We start from the raw sequence: 24,604 nt of genomic DNA, 5'->3' as shown, positions 1-24,604 counted from the left end.
AAAGAAACAGGATTTCATGAAGTCCTGCTGGGCTCTTGCCTTAATAAAATTGGACGAAATTGATTCTCCTTGCAAATTTAGTTACAAGAAATGTCTAGTGAAGTATTAAATGTGTTTAATTATTAGATCTCATGATAGAGGTATATATGTGTGTGTTCTGTACCCCAGATAACTGAGATTTCAGAGCACTAATTCCCAGGACGAGTCTATCTAGATAAGCTTTTAGATTTTGAAGTTGTTAAGTGCGTTTATGTGCCTTGTTTGAAACTGTTTTGTGTTGCTCTAGGAAAAAGGAAAGTGCCTTTCTAGGCACCTGCCTCGTTTGCCACTTTGTTTAACTTGTCCTCTCTCTATCCATATAGGAGATGGGATGTTCGATTTCCTATTTGGGACTGTTATCTGAGTGGTATGCTTCCTGAATTTATTGTTTTATACTTGGTTTTTCCACTATTTCAGAAACAAGATGGATGCTTCTAAATCCCATATCATGCCTAATTGTAAACAAATAGAATGTTAAAGTTTCATCCTCTCTCCTTGTCCTTTGTGAGCTTTATTTTTTATACATGGGGACACTGTGCACCTAACTGATTACTTGATGCCCTAATCCTTTTTGTTCTGCAAGATACTACTTCATTTTCTTGGGTCAAGTGTAGCACTTTATTTCCACTAATTTGCATTGTTAAAAATAAGCTACTGATGTGATTTTATATTTTCCTCATTTGTTTTTCCATAAATGAAATGTGCCTATCTAATAATTTAAGCGAAGGCTTGCCTGTAGCAAACCTGGTTACCCATAGAAGAGAAAACTACCATAATAAAAATTTAAATTTATATTTTGAATTGTAGGGAGTCAAATTGTGAAGAAGATGGAAGAAATCTCCCAGTCATTCTTGGGTAATTCTATGTGAAAGGTTACAGAGATGTTCAAGTAAATGATTCGTAATGAAACATTGTAAAGTTATTAGCTGCCAATGTGCAAGTTGTGTGCACTGTTTAACAGTACATATTGTGAATAGTCACATGGCAGGTGTGCATGCTAGTATATTAAATAGCCTGTATAGAAAGTGAACTGTAAGTTGGTCAAAAGGTATACGTAATGTGAATATATGTGGAAGTGTTTGAACAGGAATATGTATATGATTTATGATATACTCTTTTGGGATAGACCCAGACTAGCAATTGATTTTATTCAGAATTAAGTATAACTAGAACTGAGAACATCATTCAGCTAATGGCATTTTGTTATGGAATTGGGCAGACATTAACCCATTAGTGCCCAATGTTCCCATATTGTTCCCAAATATGGGAACATTGGGCACTAATGTGTTAAGTGAATTGTTATCCTTTATGAACAGATGCCCTCATTTCCCTGCTCTGTTTAATTGATTTATTGTTTGGAGTCATGTTGCAGGTTCAAAGAACTGTCATTTCACATTAGTTGAAGCTTTCCAGTGGAAGCAGGACATCACATCATTTGAACCATGCCTGTGTGACCAATGCCAGTGCTAGTCTTCGCTGCAATTGTGTAAGGACTGCTGCTTCACAATACCAGAATCAAGATTGGCCTCTGCATACTCCTCTGTCATCGGGATTGTCTGCCTATCACTGCAATGAACTTTTGAAGTGACACTTCCTGGACAGCTTTCTAGATGTAACTTTTACAATTATGGACTTTTTCTAGTTTTCTTCTTCCTGTACTCAGCCTTTGGTTTGCTCTGTCTTATTCTGTTGTGGTGTCTCATGTATTGTATCATGTTGCAAAAGATATGCTACTAAAGTTCTAATTGTTAATGGTCCATCCATTTCTCATGAAATGCTTCCTTTAATTAATGCTGCTCCCTTGTACTATCAACCTCTCCTACACATCATGTTTTGTCCCATTATTCAAATATTTTTATTATTAAATTTAGCTATATCGTTTTGTTTTGTTTTTTGTGAACCCTTGTGTCCTTTGCCTCTGACCACTTGGTATGCACTCCCTGAAGAACCCAGTCCCTCACCTTCTTGTGTGTGAAAGGCCACAATATTTTTGACCTTTGGCCTTTCAAGAGGGAAATGTATATTCCTCTCTATACTAGGCCTCTAAGATGGGCCTGGTAGCCCTCAGATTTGCTAGATTTGCCGTCCGCAGCATAAATTTAGTTTCTTCCTGCAGCTGCATGTAAGCAGAATGCTTGATCAGTACATGTTACATGTCAAGGAGAAATTCAGGAGGAAATAAGGCTATGCAGCCCATATATGGCAGATGCACATGGATATAACCTTGATGATGAAGAGAAACTGAGGACCCTGCAAAGACCAAGATATTCCAACAGAAATATATATTCAGAGAGAAGGACACCAGGTGTTTCATACTACTTGTTTGCTACATGGGTTTGCACGCTGGGATCACGCTTTATAGATAAGGGATTAGCCAATGGCCAAAAAGTGTGCATGTGAACACATGCAGGAGAGGATGATAGAATAGTGGAAACTGCCATTTTGTATACATATAAAAAATAACGGAATATAACCATATATTGTGTAAGAAGAAAACAGGAAAATCCATATATGAACTTTAAGTTAGATTAGGAGAAATCACATGATTTAGGAGAAATGAAACTTGTAACAGTATAAAAAATGAAGAATCAGAAAGCATTGCTGAGCAGATTTTGTTATTCAGTCTTTGCGTCTGGTTTTTCTGGGTGACAACTTGCTCCAGAGAGAACAATTATTTTGTATAGGCTTAGTGAAATACCAATAAAGATTTTTACTGGTTGCGCCTACATCTAAGTCTGATTGTCTCTCTTATTCCAGCCACTAGGGCTGAAGTGATTTCCCCTCCCCAGGGGCAAGGGACGGGACTACACACTTTCAAAGAACCTTGGAGATTAGAGTGATTTCTGACTCTCATCATGCAGAATGAGAGATCTCTTCTGCATCCCAACCTCCAGTCCCTGGCCCTCACAGCCTGGATGTTGAGAGCTTAGAATTTGCTTCTTTGTATCTTCTTGAGGATGTCTCCAGGATCTTGCTGACTTCCAGGAAAGATTCGACTAAGAAGTGTTATTTTTTTCAAATGGAGGAGGTTTGCCATCTGGTGTAAGGACAAGGCCCTACTTCTTTCTTGCTCTACACAGAGCATTGGCCTTTTAATTGGAGTGGACTAGGCCTTATAGACAGTTCACCCAGCTTTTTGTTTCTTTTGATCCCAACAGGATGGGGGTTGCCATCAGGAACACACAATCTCCAATTGGCTGGCAGATTGCATTTCTTTCACTTACACCCAAGTTGGGCTGACTTTTGAGGGTCATGTCAAGGCTCATAATGTCAGAGCCATGGTTGTGTCAGTAGCCCACTAGAGGTCAATCTCTATAGAAGAAATTTTCAAGGCTGCAATGTGGTCTTCACACATTCACACCTCACTATTGCCTTGAACAGGATACCCGATGTGATGGTTGGTTTGGACAGACAGAATATTTTTGGGGTCTAGAACTCCACCCTCCTAAGTCCGTTTTGTTGTGTTCCAAGCTGCACTCTCACATAATCTGAATATAGTTTCATGTTGATTAGTATTTTGAACTCTCCGTTGCAAGTTCCGTTTCTCCTACTGTTGTTGTTTTCAGTGAGCCTGGTACATAGGCGCCCCCGTATAAGAGGCTTGCCCAAATGCAACCTCTTTTGGAGCGCACGTCACTTGCAGATCCTGCCCGAAAGAAGCTGGAACCTGCTGGTCGGGATTGGATCGGACCGGCTGCCCCAGCATTATGTTCTCAAAAAGAAAAAGAAGCTTAGATGGAACTTCCCTTCCATGCTGCCCTGCCGCCAAACCCGCTGCCTCTCCGATTCAGTAGCCATCCATCGTCAGCAAACAAACACTGTGCACAGAGCCATAGAGCTCCACATGGCAGCGCTGACAGGGTGGGAGGACCGGAAGAGCTGTCAGCGCTGCCATGCAGAGCTCTATGGCTCCTTGCACAGTGTTTGTTTGCCGACGATGGATGGCCACTGAATCAGAGAGGCAGCGGGTTTGGCGGCAGGGCAGCATGGAAGGGAAGTGCTTCCAGGCTCTGCGAGGATCGGTGCTGCTACTGCCTTCGGGTCCAGGTGATCTCCAAGTTCCGATGGGCTCCGACGAGATCTCCTGGCCAGAGCTCAGGCGCCTCTTCTCCGCCTGCAATGTGAATCATTCAGGGCTGGTGGAGTTCGATGACTTTGCCTCCCTCTGCTGGGACCTGAACGTGAAGCCCACCCAAGTCCGTCCGAAGCACTGTCCAGGGACCAGCATTAACCCCAAGGAGCAACCTCACAGAGGCACATGGGTGTTACTGAATTGCAAGCAGTGCATTCGTGCATAACCCTTACACCTTGTGACAGGGTGAAGACATAGTGGGATGAGGAGGAGGGGGAAGAGATAGGAACCCACCCCAGCTAAACTATTTTATTTATTTATTAGGATTGATTTGCCACCTTTATGAAGGAATTCATTGAAGGTGGAGGAGGCAAGAAATGGGAGGAAACAGAGAGGATGATGGGGGAGGGAAGAGGCAGAGGCACAATGTTGGATATGGGAGGGGGGGCAGACAGAGAAGCAAGGCTAGATGTTTTGAGGGAGAAAAGGCAGATGGGCAAAGCTGGATATTAGGGGGAGAGAAGAAACAGAGGAGCAAAAAGCTGGATTTTTTTTGGGGGGGGGGGGAAGAGACAGAGGAGCAAAGCTGGATAGTGAAAAGAAAAACAGGCAGTGGAAGAAGAGAGGCTGAGGTGTAAAGTGAAGAGAGAGAGGGAGGAGCAATGCTGGAAGGTGGGGGAGAGACAGAGGTGCATTGTATGGGGAGAGAGAGAGAGACAAGAGATCTGTATGGTATGTGAGGTAGGGTGAGGTGGGAGAGAGAGAGGAGATCCTGGGTGCCTGGGGCAGGGGAAGAGAGAGAAGAGATGCTGCATGGCAGGGAGGGGGAAGAAAGTTAGATGGAGGGAGAGAAACAGAGGAGATTATGACAGGCAGGGAGACACATACACAAGATCCTGGATGGTGGGGTGGGAGAGAGAGAAACAGATCCGATATGGCTGAGGGGGAGTTCAGACACACACACACACCCTGGGTGAAGGAAAAAGATGGAAAACAGGGAAAATGAAGCATGGATAAGTGAGTGGTCAGAGGCAGAAAAATGGAAGAAAGCAGAAAAGAAAATATCAGTGTCGGAGATGGATGTAGTAGAAGATGTGAAGAAGACATGCGAAGAGAGAAAAATGATAAATGGACAAGAGATATGGAAAGAGTTAAAAGACAGAAAGGCAGTAACCAGAGACTGCGACCTGCACAATTAGAAAAATTGGATGCCAGATAGCAAAGGTAAAATTATTTTTAATGTAGAATGAAGTAGCCATGTTAGTCCACTTTACAGGTTAATAAATAAAAATGAAACAAAAAAATGTAAAATAAGATGACAACTTTTTATTGGACTAAATACATTTTTGACTTGCTTTCAGAGGTCTAAACCTCCTTCCTCAGGTTAGTAAACTCCAAAAAGCTACTCAAAAAATGTATTAGTTAAATAAAAAGGTATCACCTTATTATACATTTTTGTTTCAAATATTTATTCATTTTTTAATTTAGTGAGTGGAATGTGTCAGTTTCTGAAATTTAAATCTGTTGGTATGACTCAATATGGCTATTCTTATGTTACAGTCAATTTACTTTATAGGTCCTGAGTGACTTTTTTAAGGTTTTGCATTACTTTTCAATATGCCTAATATTAGAATTTGGACTTAATTTAGCTCATAGCATTCTCAGTAGTAGCTCAACTTTCATTTGCTAACCTTGAATCTCACTAATTGGGATGGTACTTTTCACTTTTGGGATGGGACACCCTTGGTATCTCTGCACTCTGGAAATTGGACCTTAGCACTGGTGCTTTTGTGTCATCAAAAGTTCTGACTGCCTATTCTATAGAAATGCACTTTCCTTCCAACTATACTGTTCAGCCATCAAGTTCTCAGACAGTTTGAGCAACCACTTTATTCTTTGACATATGATACATATCTAATAACTAAATTTAATAAAAGATATTACTTGTTACTATTTTACGTTTACTTATTTTTTTTCTGTGTTGTCAGATAATTATGGATGTAAGCCACGCCCCCGGCACTTCCCCTGATCCCACCCCCTTTAGCCTCCCCAAACAGTTGGGCCACCGACCGCATGTGGCCTGGTAGCTACAGATTCCCACATTTGAGTATGATATGGCCTGCTTGTCCTCAGAAAAAGCAGATACTTACCCATCGCAGGTATTCTCTGAGGACAGCAGGCCAGTCATTCTCACATACCCTCCTACCACCCCTTGGAGTTGATTATTGGATAGCTAATATACTGTACTGCTGGTCCCATGCTCTCACAGTGGGCAAGAAGGCACTCATGCATGTGCAGTAGGGACGCTGGCACATGCTCTTTAATCTATATACCTTCTGAAAGCGTTCCGCACAGGACGACATGGCTGATGTCACCCACATGTGAGAATGACTTGCCTGTTGTCCTCGGAGAATACCTGCTACAGGTAAGTTATCTTCGCTATACTGGACCTGTTACGCCTATTGATTATAAATGTAGATAAAGAAGCCCATGATCAATTAGATCAAATGCTGGTGCCATGTCCAGTACATTGACTAATGTACTGTAGAGTTCACAAATCAAAGCTGCTGTTATTGTTTCTGTACTATGTCCTGCCTGAAAGTCCAACTGTCTCAATGAAATTGGTTAAGCTGTTTTAACTACTACCTCTCCACCATCTTAGACAGAAAGCATACATTTGAAAAACAGTTCTCAAAGTATCACATACAACTGCATGTTCCCAACTTCCAGGAATTATTCCACTACTGGAAAGTCAGCTTTTAATCTACTTGGATGGAACTGGATCCAACTGGCAATGTGTGATATGCATTGTTGATAATAGTTTAAAAGGAAAGTCAATGAACATATTTGAAATGACTGCCATTCAGCAGTAGATAAAGATTTTTTTGGGGGGGTGAAATTTCCAAAAGCCTATTCGATTCTAATTCCTCATTTTCATTATTCAGCCCCATATGAGACAAACCTATTGGCCTAATTCTAAATCTGGCAATTTATTTTTAAATCCAAATCCTTTTCCTCCTAAGTTTCCTCTCCATTGTATGGGATAAAGAATAGAGAAGTTCCAACAGCAGGCACAGACAAATCAGCAATAAGAGACCACAAATTGGTGGTTGAGATTGAGAATTCTATCTTGCATAAGGCACTATGTACAAAAGGGATTTCTCCAGTTCAAGAACAATTTTTGAAATCATTTTGCAAATTATACAATGGGAAGTGAGTTGTTTGAGAAATGTTCACCAAGTCAGCAAATTAAAGTTCATGCTTGTTCCACAATATAATGAACTTTTACCAGCATTAAGTGGAAACAAATTCTAGGGCACTTAGGGTGGCAATTGCAAAACTTGCTTAGCTTTGTATTTGCAAATCTATACACATCATTTTAGAAAAAAGATCTGCAAGGAAAGTAGGTGCAAATGACTGTAGGTATTTTTTTTCCCTTAGGCAATTTTCAAAGTGAAAGTACCCAACATACTTTCACTTGAAAACTGGGTTAAAATACATGGTTAAGAGTTACCCATGAACTTTACAACAGTGTGAAAACTGCCCTTCTCATATCCACGGGAAGAACTGTTTGCACATCTGGCCTTAAGAACTCTTTCTGAGTCTTCCAAGACCACTATTACACGTGTAATTAAAAATGTGTGGGAAAAGAAAGTAAGTGATGTCACCAGCTCTAATGGTTGCTTGAGCTGTGTGCTCTACAGGACCCCTAGGCAATTAGTGACCATAAAAATGCTAAAAGGACCTATGGTGCACTAATAGCCAGTGTAAGCATAGCACCAATTGATTAAAAGATGACCGCCATGAAAACCCTGTTAGAATCGTAGGAGTTCTCAGACCCCAGGGGAAGCCAGTGAAGGAGAGAGAGCTTCAATATGATGAGCAGCCTTGCCAAAAAGTTTAGAGATAAGCAAGAAAGAGCTACATAAACAGACCTAGATACCAGTTTGCAAGTCTCTCCAGGCAAGCTGTGAGACAGACTACAGGATATCAAAAGTGATATTGCCATGGTCTGTGCCAAAATTGTGACTCAGGTGGCCTAATTAAGAACAGATATGGCAGAGGTGGATTGGCACCTCGAAGACACTGAATTAAGGATAGAGGGGAATACTGAGGCACTGACTGTACTAAAGCAACAGGTGGCAGCCCTGAACAGATCCAACAGCGACATGGCAGGCATACTCTGCAGTTCAGAATGGTCCCTCTGATGCCAGAATGTAGTTTTTAAGAATGATTTTGTTAACTGCCAGAATGTCATTTTTAAGAATATCTAATCCCTCCTAGTCTCAGAGTTGTTGCTTGTACAAGACACTAGCGTAAGAGTGGAATGGGCTAATAGATCCTTGGGCAAGCTGAGACCCAATGGCCAACAAGCTATATTAATTTGCTTTGATGATTTTGCAACCAAGAATAGACTGTTACTAAAGTGAAGTTTATGAACTCTCTTATTTGGGAAATGCACAAAATTGAGATATTCTTTGTCAAACAAGCAGAAGAACATGAAAGTAGTGCCAGAGTAGTAAGTACTTATACTCAGGGAACATCAGTTATCACCAGCTCCATCCATTTGCCATAGCATTTACAATTAGTAATAAGACATATACTACTTGCTCATTAAAAGGTATGATACTAGATTTGCATGAAGCATGGTTGCAAGACTTGGAACTACCTCCACCCCACAAGGGAACAGATTATAGATTGGGGTGGGGGGTTTATTGCTGTTCAGATGCAGCAGTCATGGAGCTAAAAATAAGCAAATCTCTGGGGCTAGACGGCTACCCTCACCTTCTGGTGGCTGTGCTGGCTGAGTTTTTTAACATTGTATTGAAGGAAATGGTTTAGCATGATTGAAAAAGGACACCAGGAAAGCAGTGGGCTAGAACAGAAAGGAAGGATATAGAGGTCTAGATCTGGGTGAAAAACTGACAGAAAAAGTAGAGAAAATGGAGATCCATACAAGAACCTGACACTCTGAGGCATATTTTCAAAGCACTTTGGGAGGCTAAGTTCCATAGGTTTCTATGGAACTTTTGGAGGCTAAGTGCTTTGAAAATGAGCCTCTCTGTGTATTAGGGGTAGGAACAGAAGTCCTTGTTGGGGGGGGGGGGGGGTAAAAAGCCTTTCTAGGCTAGTATTCATTAGTCTTGTAAATGCTCATATTTTAGGAAGTGAGGATTAGAGAGCTGCACATGAATGGGGTTAGTGGGAATCCCGTGGGGATCCCCTCCAGATCCATGGAACTCTTGCAGGGATCCCCCTCCAGGTCTGCAGGGATTCCTCGGGGATGGACGCAGGTCCTGTGGGGTTCCCACAGAAGTATAGTGCCAGGCCAGCCTACCTATCCTTTCCTTGTGTTTCTAAGCTAGCTTAGCAATTATATTAGCACTAAAAAAAATGAATGGATATGGTCTTTATAGCACTGAAATCCCAATAAGCACTGAGAGGGGATGTTATCAGCATGGGCTGCTGTTAATTTGGGGATATTATGGTTAACACAGGTTATTTTAGTACAGGGGATGAGGGGGGATGGAGGAGATTCCAGTGGGGATGAGTGAAATTTCTGTCCCCATGCAATTCTCTAGTGGGAAGCTCCAAGGCTGGAATTTGTTGGGCAGTTGTATGATGGTTCTATTTTGATATCTTTAATCTTATGTCATTCTACAAGAATCATATGCATTACATACTTACAAGTCTATGCCTTTCTGCAATTGTACCATTTTTTAAAATATCTAATGAAGACCTGTTAAAAGAGATGACACCTTTTGAAACTGTCTTAAAATAGGGAAAGGACCAGCAAAGGCTGCTCTCAAAAATTTATCAAATGCTACTGTACTCAGACAATCTCACTCCCAAGCATATTAGCAGCTGGAAAAGAGGTCTGGGGGAGATCCTGGGAGATAAGGCTTGTAGGTTGCTGTTTTGCCATGTGAACAAATAGGAATTTCTGCTAATATAATAGAAATGGTACACAGATAGCATAAAATTTACAATTTGGCATACAAATTATATTGGAGATGAGATGGGCAAGTGGGTACAATATTGCATGTATGGTGGGAATGTCCTGGTATTAAGAGCTACTGGAATATGTGTCATAAACTAGACCCAAAAATGTTTCTCATGCTATGTAGCAGCAGCCTGCTGTTAACTAGCTAAGACGTGGAAATAGCCCTTAGCATCAGGCCTACTTACCCTCTGGCAGAGACTCTGGAGGATATACATTTTTGAGCAAGGTGACAGCCAAAGAAATTCTCTGGAGAGGTTCGAGGGCATTTGGGCTCCTTAAGCAAGCTGAGTTCAGAAAAATATCTGAGAGTCGTGCCCCACAAGCTCGGCATTGGGGAGTAGCATAGTAGATGATGGCAGATAAAGACCTGTACGGTCCATTCAGTCTCCCCAACAAGATAAACTCACAGCATAAAGTATGATGTGATATTTCATATGTATAACTGATCTTGATTTGTCCTTGCCATTTTCAGGGCACAGACCATAGAAGTCTGCCTGGCACTGTCCTTGTTCTCTAACATCTGAAGTTGTCATCAAAGCTCCACTCCAGCCCATCTAAATCTCTCCAGCCACAATCAGGGCACAGAATGTAGAAGTCTGCCCAGCACTGGCCTTGTTCTCCAACTTCTGAAGCTGAATCTGTCCAGTATTTTTCAGTGGTTTCATAACTATATTTGTTTACCTTAGAGTAGAATTAACCTTGTACTAACGGTGCTCAAACTTGTGTTGCTGTTAGAACAGGTAGAAAGGAGAATATGTTTTAGGGAGGGAGGAGGGAGACAGCAGTTATTTTGTGAGAAAGCATCCTTAGCAGAACTGTGGTTGATGACTTGTGTTTATAATGTACTTGATCAGTGATAACAACATAAATAAAATTATGTATGCAAAAATTAGAATGAAACATGAAAAATGGAAGAAACTCAGGAGGTTTAACCTTTGCAAAAAATTATAAGGTCTGCACAATTTTATACTGTATAGATCAGTAAGGAAAATCTGATAAGGCGAATGCATGAGAGGAGGGGGCTTTGGCGGGTGAGGTGGAGTCTGGAGCTGAATGCATGTGTCACACATCAAATGCGTGTAACTTGATATGTCTGAAAGTAGATTTAATGTGGTAAATAAGCCCTGCCACTGGTATGTAGTTTCATGAATTTACAATTTATTTAGACAGTTTGGCAAGCCACTGGTAAAATGCAAATGGTATTTTTCACTCTTGCTTAAGCACAAGAGCCACCTAGTTTAATAACTCTATCCAGTAGACCAGAAAAGAAAACAATAGTATTGAAATAGCTGTTTCAGTTTCCATATGGACTGGCCTAAGTACCACAGTGTATTTCCATCACGGAGAAGTCAGCTGGGGAAAACACAAACCTCCATCTGTTCATGGATCCAGTCCAGGAATGAAGTGATGCGTGAATAGACCCCTGGCTTGTTCTTCTCAGCACAGCCCAATCCCCAGCTAGTAGCTCCTGTCAGCTTCCAGGCCATCCTTTCCTCACATGCTAAGGGCCCACCGCTGTCCCCCTGTGCACTCAGAGAACAAAACAAATGTTGGGGTCAAAAGAAACAAATTATCAATTGCATACAAATGTAGGAAGAGAAGAACTCATGAGGCAATGTTACTACTTCAGACATTATGGGGGTAATTTTATTAAAGGGTGCCTAAGTGAAAAGTCCAAAAAGGTACCAATTTTAAGTCTACTTTATAAAAACAAGATAGGTGCAAGATACTCAAAATGAATATGCATGAGATACATTTGCATTTTAAAAACCTGACTGGCTAGGTATGTCCTGAGAATTGGGTTGAGAATCCTTGTCCTACAGCCTCAGCTGCATTTAGGAAGTAAACAACATGCAGATCTTTCCAAATGTATACCCTGGATGCTCTGCTAGAAAATCTTATTCATTGGCCTTCAATATTAATCATTGTGGTAGTAAAATTCACTCTTTGGGATGGGAAACCCTAGGTGTCTCTGGGTGGAGGGGGGGGGGGGGGAACATGGGCCCTGGCCCTAGACCCTAGACCCACAGCTCCTGCTCTCACCAAAACTTGTGCCAGCTGCTCATTTCTAGTACTTGCCTGGCCTGGCACCATTAAATCACCTGCAGACTTTGGAGTAGATTTGAGAGGATACCTGTACAGTCAATTAAGAAAATGTTGATGAAACTCTGTAAGAAATATTTTGTTCCCTTGATATCTTCCCCTCTTAATTATTAGCTGAAGTTCCTATGAATATTCTTTTTTGGCTTACTGAGTTTGTGAACTCTACAATCTGGCAATTACCTGGAGAAATTATCAGATATTGTACTGATCCCTCTTCCTAAATCTTTAGGCACCAAATTCAGTGCTGTTGAAAACTATCGTTCGGATGCTAGCATCCTCTGGATGGCCATGCTGCTGGAGGTTTTGGTGAATGAGCAATTACAAACTTTTCTGGAAACACATACCCCTCCCCCCCCCCCCCCCCCCCCAATATTCAAACCCATTTAACCGACCAGGAATGGCACCTTAACTGGCTATCCAGCGATATGCAGCAGGGGATACGCTGATTATCCCCCACTGAATATTCATGGGTAGAGTACCTAGGAGATAAATGGCTATCCAGCGTATTTTCGAAAGAGATCACCGGCAATCTTCCGACATAAATCGGGAGATGGCCAGTGATCTCCTGAACCCGGCGAAATCGGTATAATCGAAAGCCGATTTTGTCCGGCACCAACTGCTTTCTGTCGCGGAGCTGGCGAAACTTCAAGGCAGGGTACAGAAGGCGGGGCCAGGCTACGAGATAACCGGCTTCACCCGATAATGGAAAAAAGATGGCCGGCTCGAACGAGCATTTCATCGGCTGCACTTGGTCCATTAATTTTTAGGACCAAGTGGCAAAAAAGTGCCCCAATTGACCAGATGACCACCGGAGGGAATCGGGGATGACCTGCCCTTACTCTCCCAGTGGTCACCAACCCCCTCCCACCCAAAAAAAATGTGTTACCAGCCTCTAAGCCAGCCTGAAATGTCATACTCAGCTCCCTGACAGCAGTATGCAGGTCCCTGGAGCACTTTTAGTGGGTGCAGTGCACTTCAGGCAGGTGGACCCAGGCCCATCCCCCCCCCCACCTGTTACATTTGTGTTGAGCTCTCCAAATCCCCCCCCAAAACCCACTGTACCTATATGTAGGTGCCCCCCTTCACCCCTTAGAGCTATGGTAGTGGTGTAGAGTTGTGGAGAGGGGGATTTGGGGGGCTCAGCACACAAGGAAAGGGAGGTATGCACCTGGGAGCAATTTTTGGAGTCTACTGCAGTGCCCCCTAGGGTACCCGGTTGGTGTCCTGGCATGTCAGGGGGGCCAGTGCACTACAAATGCTGGCTGCTCCCACGACCAAAAGGCTTGCATTTCACCGGGTTTGAGATGGCCGGGCCCAGTTTCCATTATGGCCAAAAACCGAACCTGGCCATCTCTAAACCCGGCAATCTCAACATTCGACCTAAATGTTGAGATTTAGCCAGCACCAGCCGTATTATCGAAGGAAAAGATCAGGGCCGTGCCAACACGGTAAGCGGGGTAAGCACCGCAGGGGGGCGCCTGCCTTCAAGGGCGCCGCTGCGGTGCTGCCCCACCATACCGCTTGGGGGTTTAAATGTTTAATTTACCGGTCGCAAGCCGAGTTGCAGGCAGCGCCTCGTGTCTGCCCGGCTGCTTGTAAAACAAGTAAAATCAAATCTCTTCTCCTCGTCATCATCGGGCCTCACTGTGTCCCGCCCTCCTCTGAGGTAACTTCCTATTTCAACAAGGGTGGGGCACAGTGAGGCCCGACGATGCATTGCCTCAACTTCAGTTCTCTGGCTTCCTCCTGCAGTAGCCTCTGCCCCTGGCCAAGTTTTCTCAGTCAAGGTCAGGATACGTTTCTGAAAGAGAGAGGGCAATAAAAAACAAAGGCTCAGGGCAAAGCTGCAGCTCCTGCTCTCCACAGGCAGGCAGGGAGAGAGAGAGTTTCAATGATCTGCCAGGGGGAGGGGAGAGAAGTGCACCATTTCAAAACCTGGGGTGGGGGTGGTAAGTATCCCCCCTCAGTATGTCCCGTGAATAGGGCAGATTGAAGGGTTGAAAGGTGAGGACATTAGAGTAGGATTCACCAGTTTTCTCTGACCTGTTGTCTTTCTGTGATTTCACAAATTTAAGCAGCTGTGTGTGTGTTTTTTTAAACAGTTCTCTGCTCACATTGATCTATAAAAAGTGTCACTTATTAATATAAACAGCTACCTCCGTTTATAACACATCTTAGCAGTCCGCTTTGAAATTCAAAATACTTATGCCTCCCTCCTCCATCCACCCACAGACACAACACTACAATGTGCCTGGGGGGGGGGGTCCCCTTTCTGCTGAGCAAGGCAAGGAAGGACAGTGACAATCTGGGTGTCTTAGGGGTTTGTTTGTTTTTTGAGAGTGAGAGAGCCTGTTGTTAACTTTTTACCAGCACACCACTGGAGAGGGGTGTTGTGGGGGTTCTCAGATGGGGAGCGGAAGGAGTTCTCAGATGGGAGAAGGGGGGGATTTTCAGATGGGAGAGGGGTGTTGTGGGGGTTCTCAGATGGGGAGGGGGTTTTCAGATGAGAGAAGGGGGATTCTCAGATGGGAGAAGGGGTGGGGTGGGGGTTCTCAGATGGGAGAAGGGGGATGGGGAGGGGGTTCTCAGATGGGAGAAGGGGGCTGGAACTGGGGTCTGAGAAGGGGTCATGAGGGAAAATGGGGCATGCCTGGGTCAGGTGGTAGAATGGGTTGGGCTGAAAAGGGGGGCCCTAGTGCAAGGCATGTGGATGAAGGGAGCTGGAACTGGGGGCTGAAAAGGGGGGTAGGTGGGATAAGGGGGCTAGTACTGGGACTGGGGGCTGAAAAGGGGCAGGGGCTGAAACTGGGGACTGGGGGCTGAAAAGGGGACAGGGAGAAGTGGCTGGAGGCTGAAGCTCGGGACTGGTGGGAGAAAAGGGCTGGGGCTGAAACTGGGGACTGGTGGGATAGTGGGGCTGAAAAGGGGCAGAGAAAGGGGACAGATCCTGGATGGATGGGAGAGAGAGGGCAAATGGTGGATTGAAGGGGCAGAGAGAAAGGGCAGACAGTGAATGGAAGGGGGAGAGAGAGAGAGGGCAGACAGGGGCAGATGGTGGATGGAAGGCGCAGAGATAGAGGGCAGATGTAGATGGAAGGCGCAGGGAGAGAGGGCAGACATTGGATGGAGGAGACAGCAGAGAGGGCAGACACTGGATGGCAGAGAGAGAACAGAGAGATGCTGGATGGAAGGAAGACAGTGAAAAGAAGATGAGAAAAGCAGAAACCAGAGACAACAAACTGTAAATAAAATATATATTATTATTCTTTTGCTTTAGGATAAAGTAGTATTGTAGCTGTGTTAATAAATGTTTATAATAGAACTTGTAAACAAGGTAATATTTTTATTGGACTAATTTTAATACATTTTGGTTAACTTTCGGAGAATAAAACCCCCTTCCTCAGGTCAGGATAGGATACTGTAACAGCACTATACTGTATTGACCTGAGGAAGGATGTTTTGGCCTCTGAAAGCTAAATGTATTAGTCCAATAAATTGGTATTATTTTATTTTCTATATTTGTTTTATTTCTATTTGTTAATTTGTAAAGTGGTGATTGGTACTTATTAGTTTTTTCATATTTACATCTGCTGTCTTCATATTTTGCACAGTACTAGGGGACATTTTCTGTTTCTGTGGTGTTGCATTGTATGCAGAGTCTGGCATCTTGGGGGTTCAGTTTAATTTTTGTCTAAATAGAAAGTTTATTATTACCTATTCTATAGTGGATTAGGGTATATCTGTGTTTGTGAAAAAGACATGACTTTCAGTTGGCATTGACTGTGCAGGATCGGCGATCTGTATTATTCTGCCTGGTTTCATTTTACAGTAGGTGAATTGATGTTCTAGTGCTTACTGTAGTGTTTAAGATGCTTTCCTTTTCCTTGTGTGACTCGTAGAAATTACTGCTTATGGTATGGTAGAATTGCTCTATAGGTCCTGAGTGTTTTGTATTCTCGGCATGCCTAGAACTAGATTTTGGAGGGGGGTGTTAAAAAACCTGCACATGGATGGAGAAAATAGGCAGAAGCTCGATCCACTGGACAGTCAAGTCTGCAGAGGACCCAGCTTTTACTTACAGATTTAAGGCAAGAAATGAAGAAGGGAGGAGGAAAGTAAAGAAATAAATGGAAAGGAAGACCTGGAAATTGAGTTAAGAGGACAGATAGCAGCAGAATCAGGTACTGGGCCAGGATGATCAGAAAAACAAAGTCACCAGACAACAAAGGTAGAAAAAATTCTTTTATTTTCATTTTAGTGTTTGGAATATGTCCACTTTGATAATCAGGTGCTCAACGTTAAAAGTTTATATTTATTTACTTATTTATGGTATTTTATGCTAGACAGGGGGGGCGCCAACTGATAGTCTGCAGGGGGGCACCAGAGACCCTAGGCACAGCCCTGGAAAAGATGGCCAGCCATCTTTTTCGAAAATATGGTTGGCTCCGCCCATTTTCAGAGCCCCGTTCGATTATGCCCCTCTATATCTCACGATATAGCCAGCTATCCCCGAATATTTAATTCATATCTGGCTATTGTAAGCGGCCACATTGGGCCACTTAAATAGCTGGTATATCTTTAGCCGGTTTCAAGTTAACCGGCTATCTTTGAATATCGACTTAGCCAGCTAACTGTAAACTGGCTAAAAATAAACTGGATATTCAATGCCAGTCACCAGAGATGGCTCAGCATTGAAAATCCAGGCTGACCACCGACCGCGGGAGTTAGCCAGGCTCCCTCCTGCAGTCTGAATATCAGCCCATAATATATTACATCAAAATCAACATGGTTTTAGATCAAGACATAGCACTGAAACATTACTTTTAGTTCTCATATCTAAGGTTAAACATTTTTTGAGTAGGGGACAGCAGTTCTTTTGCTGCAATTTGATATATCTGCAGCATTTGATGCAATAAACCATTATTTACTCCTGCTTAAATTAAGCCCCCTGTTTACTAAGCCGTGCTGGCGGCTGTCGTTCTGCAATGCTGACACTCCCCATTCAAAGTGAATGGGCTGTGTCAGCATTAGCACATGGCAGCTGCTAGCATGCTTAGTAAACGGGGGAAATAGATTTAGGAATAACTGAGACAGTACTGAGTTGGTTTGAGCTATTTCTAAGAATCAGGATTTATTGCATAAAGAGAAGAGACACTACATCATCACATCTGAGCCCTAGTTGTGGGGTACTGCAGGGTTCTCCACTTTCCCCACTTTTGTTCAATATATACTTAAGCTCATTCAATGCTTTTTTTTTGTGGATGTGGGAATTACAGTTCTAGCTTACTCTGATGATATATTTTTTTTTTGCTGTGTCCTGTATTTGAGAAATTTGAAGACACTTTGACTTTAACATTTTATATTTCATTTATAGCTAAATGGATGTTTGATCATTTTTTTAAAAAATTGAATAAGCAAAAGACAAAAATTCTATGGTTTGGTGATTCTGATAACATTTTATGTAGGGAGATAGTGTTAACTACAGGTGAAAAGTTAACAATAGATGACTATTCCAGCAAGAATTTTTGTTTAAAGCTTAGACAACTCCGAGTAATTAGGTCTTCATTGCATTTACAAAATTTTAGGATCTGACTGATGTGGAGGGGCCATAATTGAACAGGGATGACTATCTCTAAGGGTGCCCATCTCTAAGGACAGCACCGCGAAGGGGCGGGGTAACCCGTATTATTGAAACAAGATGGGCGTCCATCTTTCATTTCGATAATATGGTCGGGGTCGACCTTAGAAATGGACGACCTTAGAGATGGGCGACCTTGGTTTTCACCGATAATGGAAACTGAGGACGCCCATCTAAAAAACGACCAAATCCAAGGCATTTGGTCATGGGAGGAGCCAGCATTCATACTACACTGGTCCCCCTGACATGCCAGGACAACAAACAGGCACCCTAGGGGGCACTGCAGTGGACTTCCTAAATTGCTCCCAAGTCCATGGCTCCCTTCCCTTGTATGCTGAGCCCCCCAACCCCCCCCCAAACCCACACCCCAAAACTGTACAACACTACCATAGCCCTTATGGGTGATGGGGGGCACCTACATGTGGGTACAGTGGGTTTCGGGTGGGTTTTGGAGGGCTCACATTTACCACCACAAGTGTAACAGTTGGGGGGGTGGGCTTGGGTCTGCCTGCCTGAAGTGTACTGCACCCACTAAAAACTGCCTCAGGGACCTGCATACTGCTGTAAGGGAGCTGGGTATGACATTTGAGGCTGGCATAGAGGCTGGCAAAAAATGTTTTTACATTTTTGTTTTTTGGGTGGGATGGGGTTGGTGACCACTGGGGGAGTAAGGGGAGGTCATCCCCGATTCCCTCCGTGGTCATCTGGTTAGTTCGGGCACCTTTTTGAGGCTTGGTCGTGAAAAAAAAGGGACCAAGTAAAGTCGGCCAAATGCTCGTCAGGGATGCCCTTCTTTTTTCCATTATCGTATGAGGACGCCCATCTGTTAAGCACGTCCCCGTCCCACCTTCGGTACACTGCCGACACGCCCCTGGGAACTTTGGTCATTCCCGCAACAGAAAGCAGTTGAGGACGCCCAAAATCAGCTTTCAATTATGCCGATTTGGGCGACCCTAAGAGAAGGACACCCATCTTCCGATTTGTGTCAGAAGATGAGCGCCCTTCTCTTTTGAAAATGCCCCTGTGTCACTAAATATCCGCGGATGGCCAGATCAATGGAGTTTAACCTGCCTCATTAAACTCTTTTGAATATCAGGCCCCTCCATTTTTAAACTAGACTGCCTAGGCTTCCTAGGTAAAATCAGGCTTCACATGCATTAAGTAATCCAAAAAAATGACTAACTTGTTTTTCTTTTTATTAACTTTTATTTCTCTATATACAACTATTAAACATCCTGCTTTACCCTCTGCCACATATGTGCAAGCATGAACATTGGTGACACTCAGCTTTAAGAGGACCTGAGCTACAGTTACACACTGTGAAATGTAGCTAGGTCTGAGCTGTCACAACTTCTGTTAGCTATTCTTGTATGAAGCCTGCAGCATACAAGGAAAAGAAATATCTTATGCATATTTGCCTTCAAGGAACTGCAAATTGATCTAATGTTCCAAAAGATAAAATTAGCAGAAGTATCGTTAGTAGGTGGCTTGTTTTATGATTGCTGATTTCGGAGGACAAACAGTAGGTAGTAAGGTAGACACCCTGTATGTTTATCGACATGTACATTTGCAGATTGAGATACAGTATCCATTGCTGGCTCCAAACATTTGCCATGGAAGGCATGGCCTACTATATCTCATTTAGAACCTGATGTACTATATGGGTTTATTCCCACTAAGAGAGGAATAATCAAAAGCATTTCCATGGGTTTGCAAAGTCTGTATCTTATTCAACAAGTGTACTTTTCACCTGCATGCTATGGAGGCATTCCCAGGGATGGGGTTAAGTTGGTGGAGGAACAAAGATTCATAGTTTTGTATTTTGAAATCTATGCACATTGTTTTGCTTGGGTAACGTGTACACAGAGAAAGCAAGCATCCATCTCTGCAGGTGTTTTATCCTCTGGAAATAAGCAAAGCATAACAATTTATGTAATTTTGCTGTGATTACTGGTACAAAACCTGTGGATAAAAAGTATATATGATGTTTGCACCAATGCAGATGGTTTAATGGGGGAAATGCTTAGTACTTATGACTTGTGGACGCTCATTTTCAAAGCACATAAACTTACAAAGTTACATATGTTACAATAAGGCTCATTTTCAAAAGTCCAAAAAGGTGGCATAAATCTGCATTTGGATGTTTTCCTTACAAAAATGCCCACATTGGTATTTTCAAAACCAATTTTTAGACGTTTTTCTATGAAGTCCTTCAGAAGTGCGTTCAAATCATGAAGGTGTGTATCAGGGGCGTGTTAAGGGCGGGATTTGAGCATTCCTAACACTTGGACGGTTTTCTGCCATAATGGAACAAAACAAAAACACCTATAAATTAAGCGTTTTGGTCTAGACCTGTTTTATTAACGAATAAGCCAGAAGAAAGTGCCCTAAATAACCAGAAGACCACTGGAGGGAATCAGGGATGACCTCCCCTTACTCCTCCACTGGTCACTTACCCCCTACTACCCCCCAAAAATGTGATTAAAACATTACTTACCAACCTCTATGCCAGCCTCAGATGTTATACTTAGGTCCATTAGAGCAGCATGCAGGTCCTGGAGTAGTCAACTGGTGGATGTAGCACACTGCAAACAGGTGAACCCAGGCCAATACCTCCCCCTACCTGTTACACTTGTGGTGGAACCTGTGAGCCCTCCAAAACTCATCGTAAACCTACTTCGCCCACATATAGGTGCCCCTTTCACCCATAAGGGCTATTGTAGTGGTGTACAGTTGGGGGTAATGGGTTTTGAAGGCTCAGCAAACAAGATAAGGGAGCAACGGTGAGATGTGTACCTAGGAGCATTTATTTGAAGTCCACTGCAGTGTCCCCTTGGATGTCCCATTGCTCTCCTGGGATGTCTGTGTGGCCAGTCTACTAAGAATATTGGCTCCTCCTATATCCCAATGGCTTGATTTTGTGCATTTTTCACTTGGATGGGCTTTTTTCAAAAATGGACTAAAAAGATAAATGCACAGCACACAAAAACATCTAGCAAATAGCCATTTTCAAAAAAAAAAGAAAAAGATAGATGTTTTTTTATTTTGAAAATGGTTATATTCCCCATTAGAATTTTGGGCTTTTTTAGCAAAACGTCCAAAGTTGAACTTAGACGTCATATCGAAAATGCCTCTCTATGTAACTTTTAGTCTATGTGGTTTGAAAATGAGCACCTTAATCTATTAAATTAGTATGATAGTAATTAAATTAATTACATACCTGGCAGGTATCCACCCCACCTTCCAAATAGCCAGCACAGAGCATGGAGGGGCTTATGATGCCCCCATACACACTTTTTGCATTGCAAACTTTGTTAGAAATTAGGGGGATTCCAGCATACTCCATAATCTGGTTAGACTCACCTGTTTCAAAACAATATACCAATGTCACAAAGTCCATATTACATGCATGTAGAGCTGCTTTTGAAATAAACTGATATCAGAGAGTAAATTCTTTTCATTAGTACTTCCTGAATCCCCTGCACTTTTACAGCACAATAACAGAATGTGTAAACTCGTGGGGAAATCATGCAGAGCATGGTTTATGGAATTCTGTGTGTATGTATGTGTATAATCCCTGTTTTGTATGTTTATTTGTTTTGCTTGTGTACTGTTGGTGGAGGTGTACATTGTACTTATGAAGGCCTGAACCAAGCAGTTTCAGTGCTGCTAAGTATCTAATATCTAAGAATTAATGTACGGACGATGAGAAGTGGAAATTTCTCTTTTTTCTGTAAATTACAATGATATTAAGCAGGCCAGGTGAAGCAAGTACCCCCACCTCTTCCCCCCCCCCCCCCCCCCCCACCTTCCTCTGACCAAGCAAGTGAAAGACAATGAGCTCCTGCCATTTGTTGTCCATTTGCTGTTCACATGAATGTGTGTATTATCCTTTGAGAGACTTTTAGGATGCAGATCAAAGGAAGTTCCAGGTGTAGGGGGCAGGGTTGACAGGAGAGAGAGAGATAGAAAATCCTGTAAAAAGGACTGGATAAGAAAACATTATTGCAGAAGGGGGAGAATCTCTCCCTTTGAATATGGCCAAGAGACGAAATTCTTTCCCATGAAGTAAGGCTACTATCCCGGACAGAAATACCCTTTTACAACCACACTCAGGTAACACCTTATTTCCTTCTCTGCCTAGAACAATTCAAACACTATCTCCCTGGTCCCTGGAGTCAAAAGCAATAGTTCTATTGACAAGAGAAACCTAACACCTCTATAGCAACTGGAAGCAGTAAACGTTTGTCTCCTCTTTTAGAATAGGGGAGATATTAAATTAAAAGTTAGAGAAATGTATGTCCAAAACATTTGGACAACAGACCAAATGCATCTTCAAAAGGAAATAGAAACAAATGCTATATATGTTTTTATTGTCAGGAGATCCTGCCTGACTATGGGATGCTAATTAAGAGGGTGTGACAACCCCTCCCCCTTGTGCTCCCTTTTTGTCTTGTAAGGGAAAGAAAGTTCTATATATTATGTCTTTGCCAGATAAGAAGTTGGTCAGTGTCTAGTGCACTCTGCCCCATGCCAGGGGATGGAGAGCCTGACCTGATCATTTCCATTGTCCTTTCATGTTTTTTCTCCTCTTTTCTATACTTGAATATTTTCTTATTTTTTTTATCCTAATCTCTGGATAATTAAATAAACCTGTGTTAACCCCAGGAAGTGCTTCCTTGGTCTCATTTTGTCTTTGTTGCAGTCTAAATAGTGCTACCAGTTGTCTGGTTCTTTTAAGGTACTGTGGTCGAGGGGATTGCATTTGTGTGAGTAGTGCCCAGCCGTGATTAGACTCTGGAGGTGTGGCACAAAAAGCACAAACAGTACCCATGTCTGAAGGCAGGTATGTCTGCACATTTTTCTATGTATATTGTAGGTGTGTGCAGGTGTGTGCATGAATGCTTGCTTGTGTGCGTGTCTGTTCATGCATGGGTGACTTTGTATGTGTGTGTATTTATATTTGTGTTGGTTTTGTGTGTTATATTTCCATCCTTTTTATATTTAGGCATCCCCCTGAGTCTATCCCATGCATTTTTGAATTCACTCACTATTTTTAGTTCTACCACCTCTCCTGGAAGGGTGTTCCAGGCATCAACTACCCTCTCTGTGAAAAAATATTCCTGATGTTGCTCCCTGCAACCTCCATCATATCTCCCCTCTTCCGCTTTTCTTCCAGATTTTTAAGTCTGTCCCTATACACTTTATGGTGAAGATCATTTTAGTAGTGGCCCTCTGGACTGACTGCATCCTGTTTATATCTTTTTATGGTGCCGCTTATAGAATACGCATAAGCGGAAATGTTTTCCACGCAGACTTTTTAAGCGCCATATATAGAATCTGGCCCTTGGCATGCACATTTGCTATTATAGAATACTAGCTTAGCACTCAGATTTTTGTCACCTAACTTTTGCTGCCCTTTATAGAATAGGCCCCATAATGCACTTGAATTTTCGGGTCAAACAAAACTCAAACCATGAAATTATTTTTATCAAGTTAGTTCTGAGGATGACCTATAATAAACAATGGATTCAGCACATTCAAATGAATAGCAGTCCTGAAACCCTTGCAGAAGCTCTGTGGCCATAGTCTAGATTTTCTCTTGAAGAGACCAACACTAGTTTATATAGACTTCCAAATATATTACTTCCAAAATGACATAATCATTCTCTTTCGTGAAGTTGGTGCCAAGGTTGGGTTCATTTGGGAAAGAAGAAGTAGGGAAGGCCATTTTCAATGGTATTTTACTCATGGTTCAGACTTCACAAACATCACCTTTAGAGATTAAAGAGAATCTCTCATAGTATAGCATGGTTTTGTATAATTGTGATGTATTTTTTATTAGTACATTTGTATTTTATTTTGTATGTGATTTTGTTCCCCGCTTAGACTGCTCCAGATTCAGTGGCCTATAAATAAAGTATTATTATTATTATTATAGTTTTGTAATCAGCTGCAATTTGGGGGCAAATGCACTGAAGACAGCAGCATACATTCAGCATACTGCTGAATTTGAGAAAAGGGTCATAAGGCATTTGTTGATATACTATGGTTAACTGACTTGCTCCTGATCACAAAACCAACACTAGTTTAAATAGATATGGGCGATTTGTTTTGACTTTCATGTCCAAGTTGTGGACAGGACACAGGAAAATTATATGGACATATTTTTGCCCTTATGCCCCTCCTCTACAGTGACATCATAAGTTGGGACACATTCCTCTCATATCTCTACTGCTGTTCCAAGTGTACATGGAATCATCTTGGCCAATATCCAGCCAGCGGCGGTGAGCATTTTTTAAAAAGTTGATCATCGCTGGCTAGATTAGCCCCAGATACTCAGTGTCAAGCCATGTCCGGGCACCGGCATTGAATACAGGGGGAGGAATTTGGTGCGGCTGGTGGCAGGAGCTTATGGGGGTCCCGGTCAATATTCAGCGATATTCACAGCAGCCATTTTCCTTTCACAGCCAAAAGCAGCAGTAACAAGTGGGCTTTCCTTCTGCCCCCACTGCCCCCCACTTGGATCATCAGGTATATCAGGTAGGCCCAGGGAGCCTATCTGGACTGGGAGGGGGTTGGGGGGCTGTCCCAGGGGGAGGGGGAAGGGAAGGTGGGGGTGCTACATTGGGGGGGCCATGAGGGGTATCACGGGGCTTTAAAAAAAAGTTAGTTATACAAACCGCATACCTAACCCAACCAAGTTAGGACAAATTTTAAGCTGTCCTAATTTGGCCAGGTTAACTAT

General features: G+C 42.7%; 1 protein-coding gene across 1 annotated transcript in view; it reads right to left on the bottom strand.

Moving 5' to 3' along the window:
* The window catches only part of TMPRSS3 (transmembrane serine protease 3), a 232,497-nt gene that overhangs the window by 62,481 nt on the left and 145,412 nt on the right, over positions 1-24,604 (bottom strand). Inside the window, exons 11-12 of the mRNA XM_030203809.1 lie at positions 21,077-21,219; positions 11,486-11,638 (exon numbers count right to left, since the gene is read on the bottom strand). Of these exons, the coding sequence (XP_030059669.1) occupies positions 11,486-11,638; positions 21,077-21,219 (296 nt within the window). The remainder of the gene's footprint in view (positions 1-11,485; positions 11,639-21,076; positions 21,220-24,604) is intronic.

This window comes from Microcaecilia unicolor, chromosome 5 (genome assembly GCF_901765095.1).
Source record: "Microcaecilia unicolor chromosome 5, aMicUni1.1, whole genome shotgun sequence".
NCBI lineage: Eukaryota > Metazoa > Chordata > Amphibia > Gymnophiona > Siphonopidae > Microcaecilia > Microcaecilia unicolor.
Note: the sequence above shows the minus strand (reverse complement) of the source record. Positions and strands in the feature narration are given on the sequence as shown.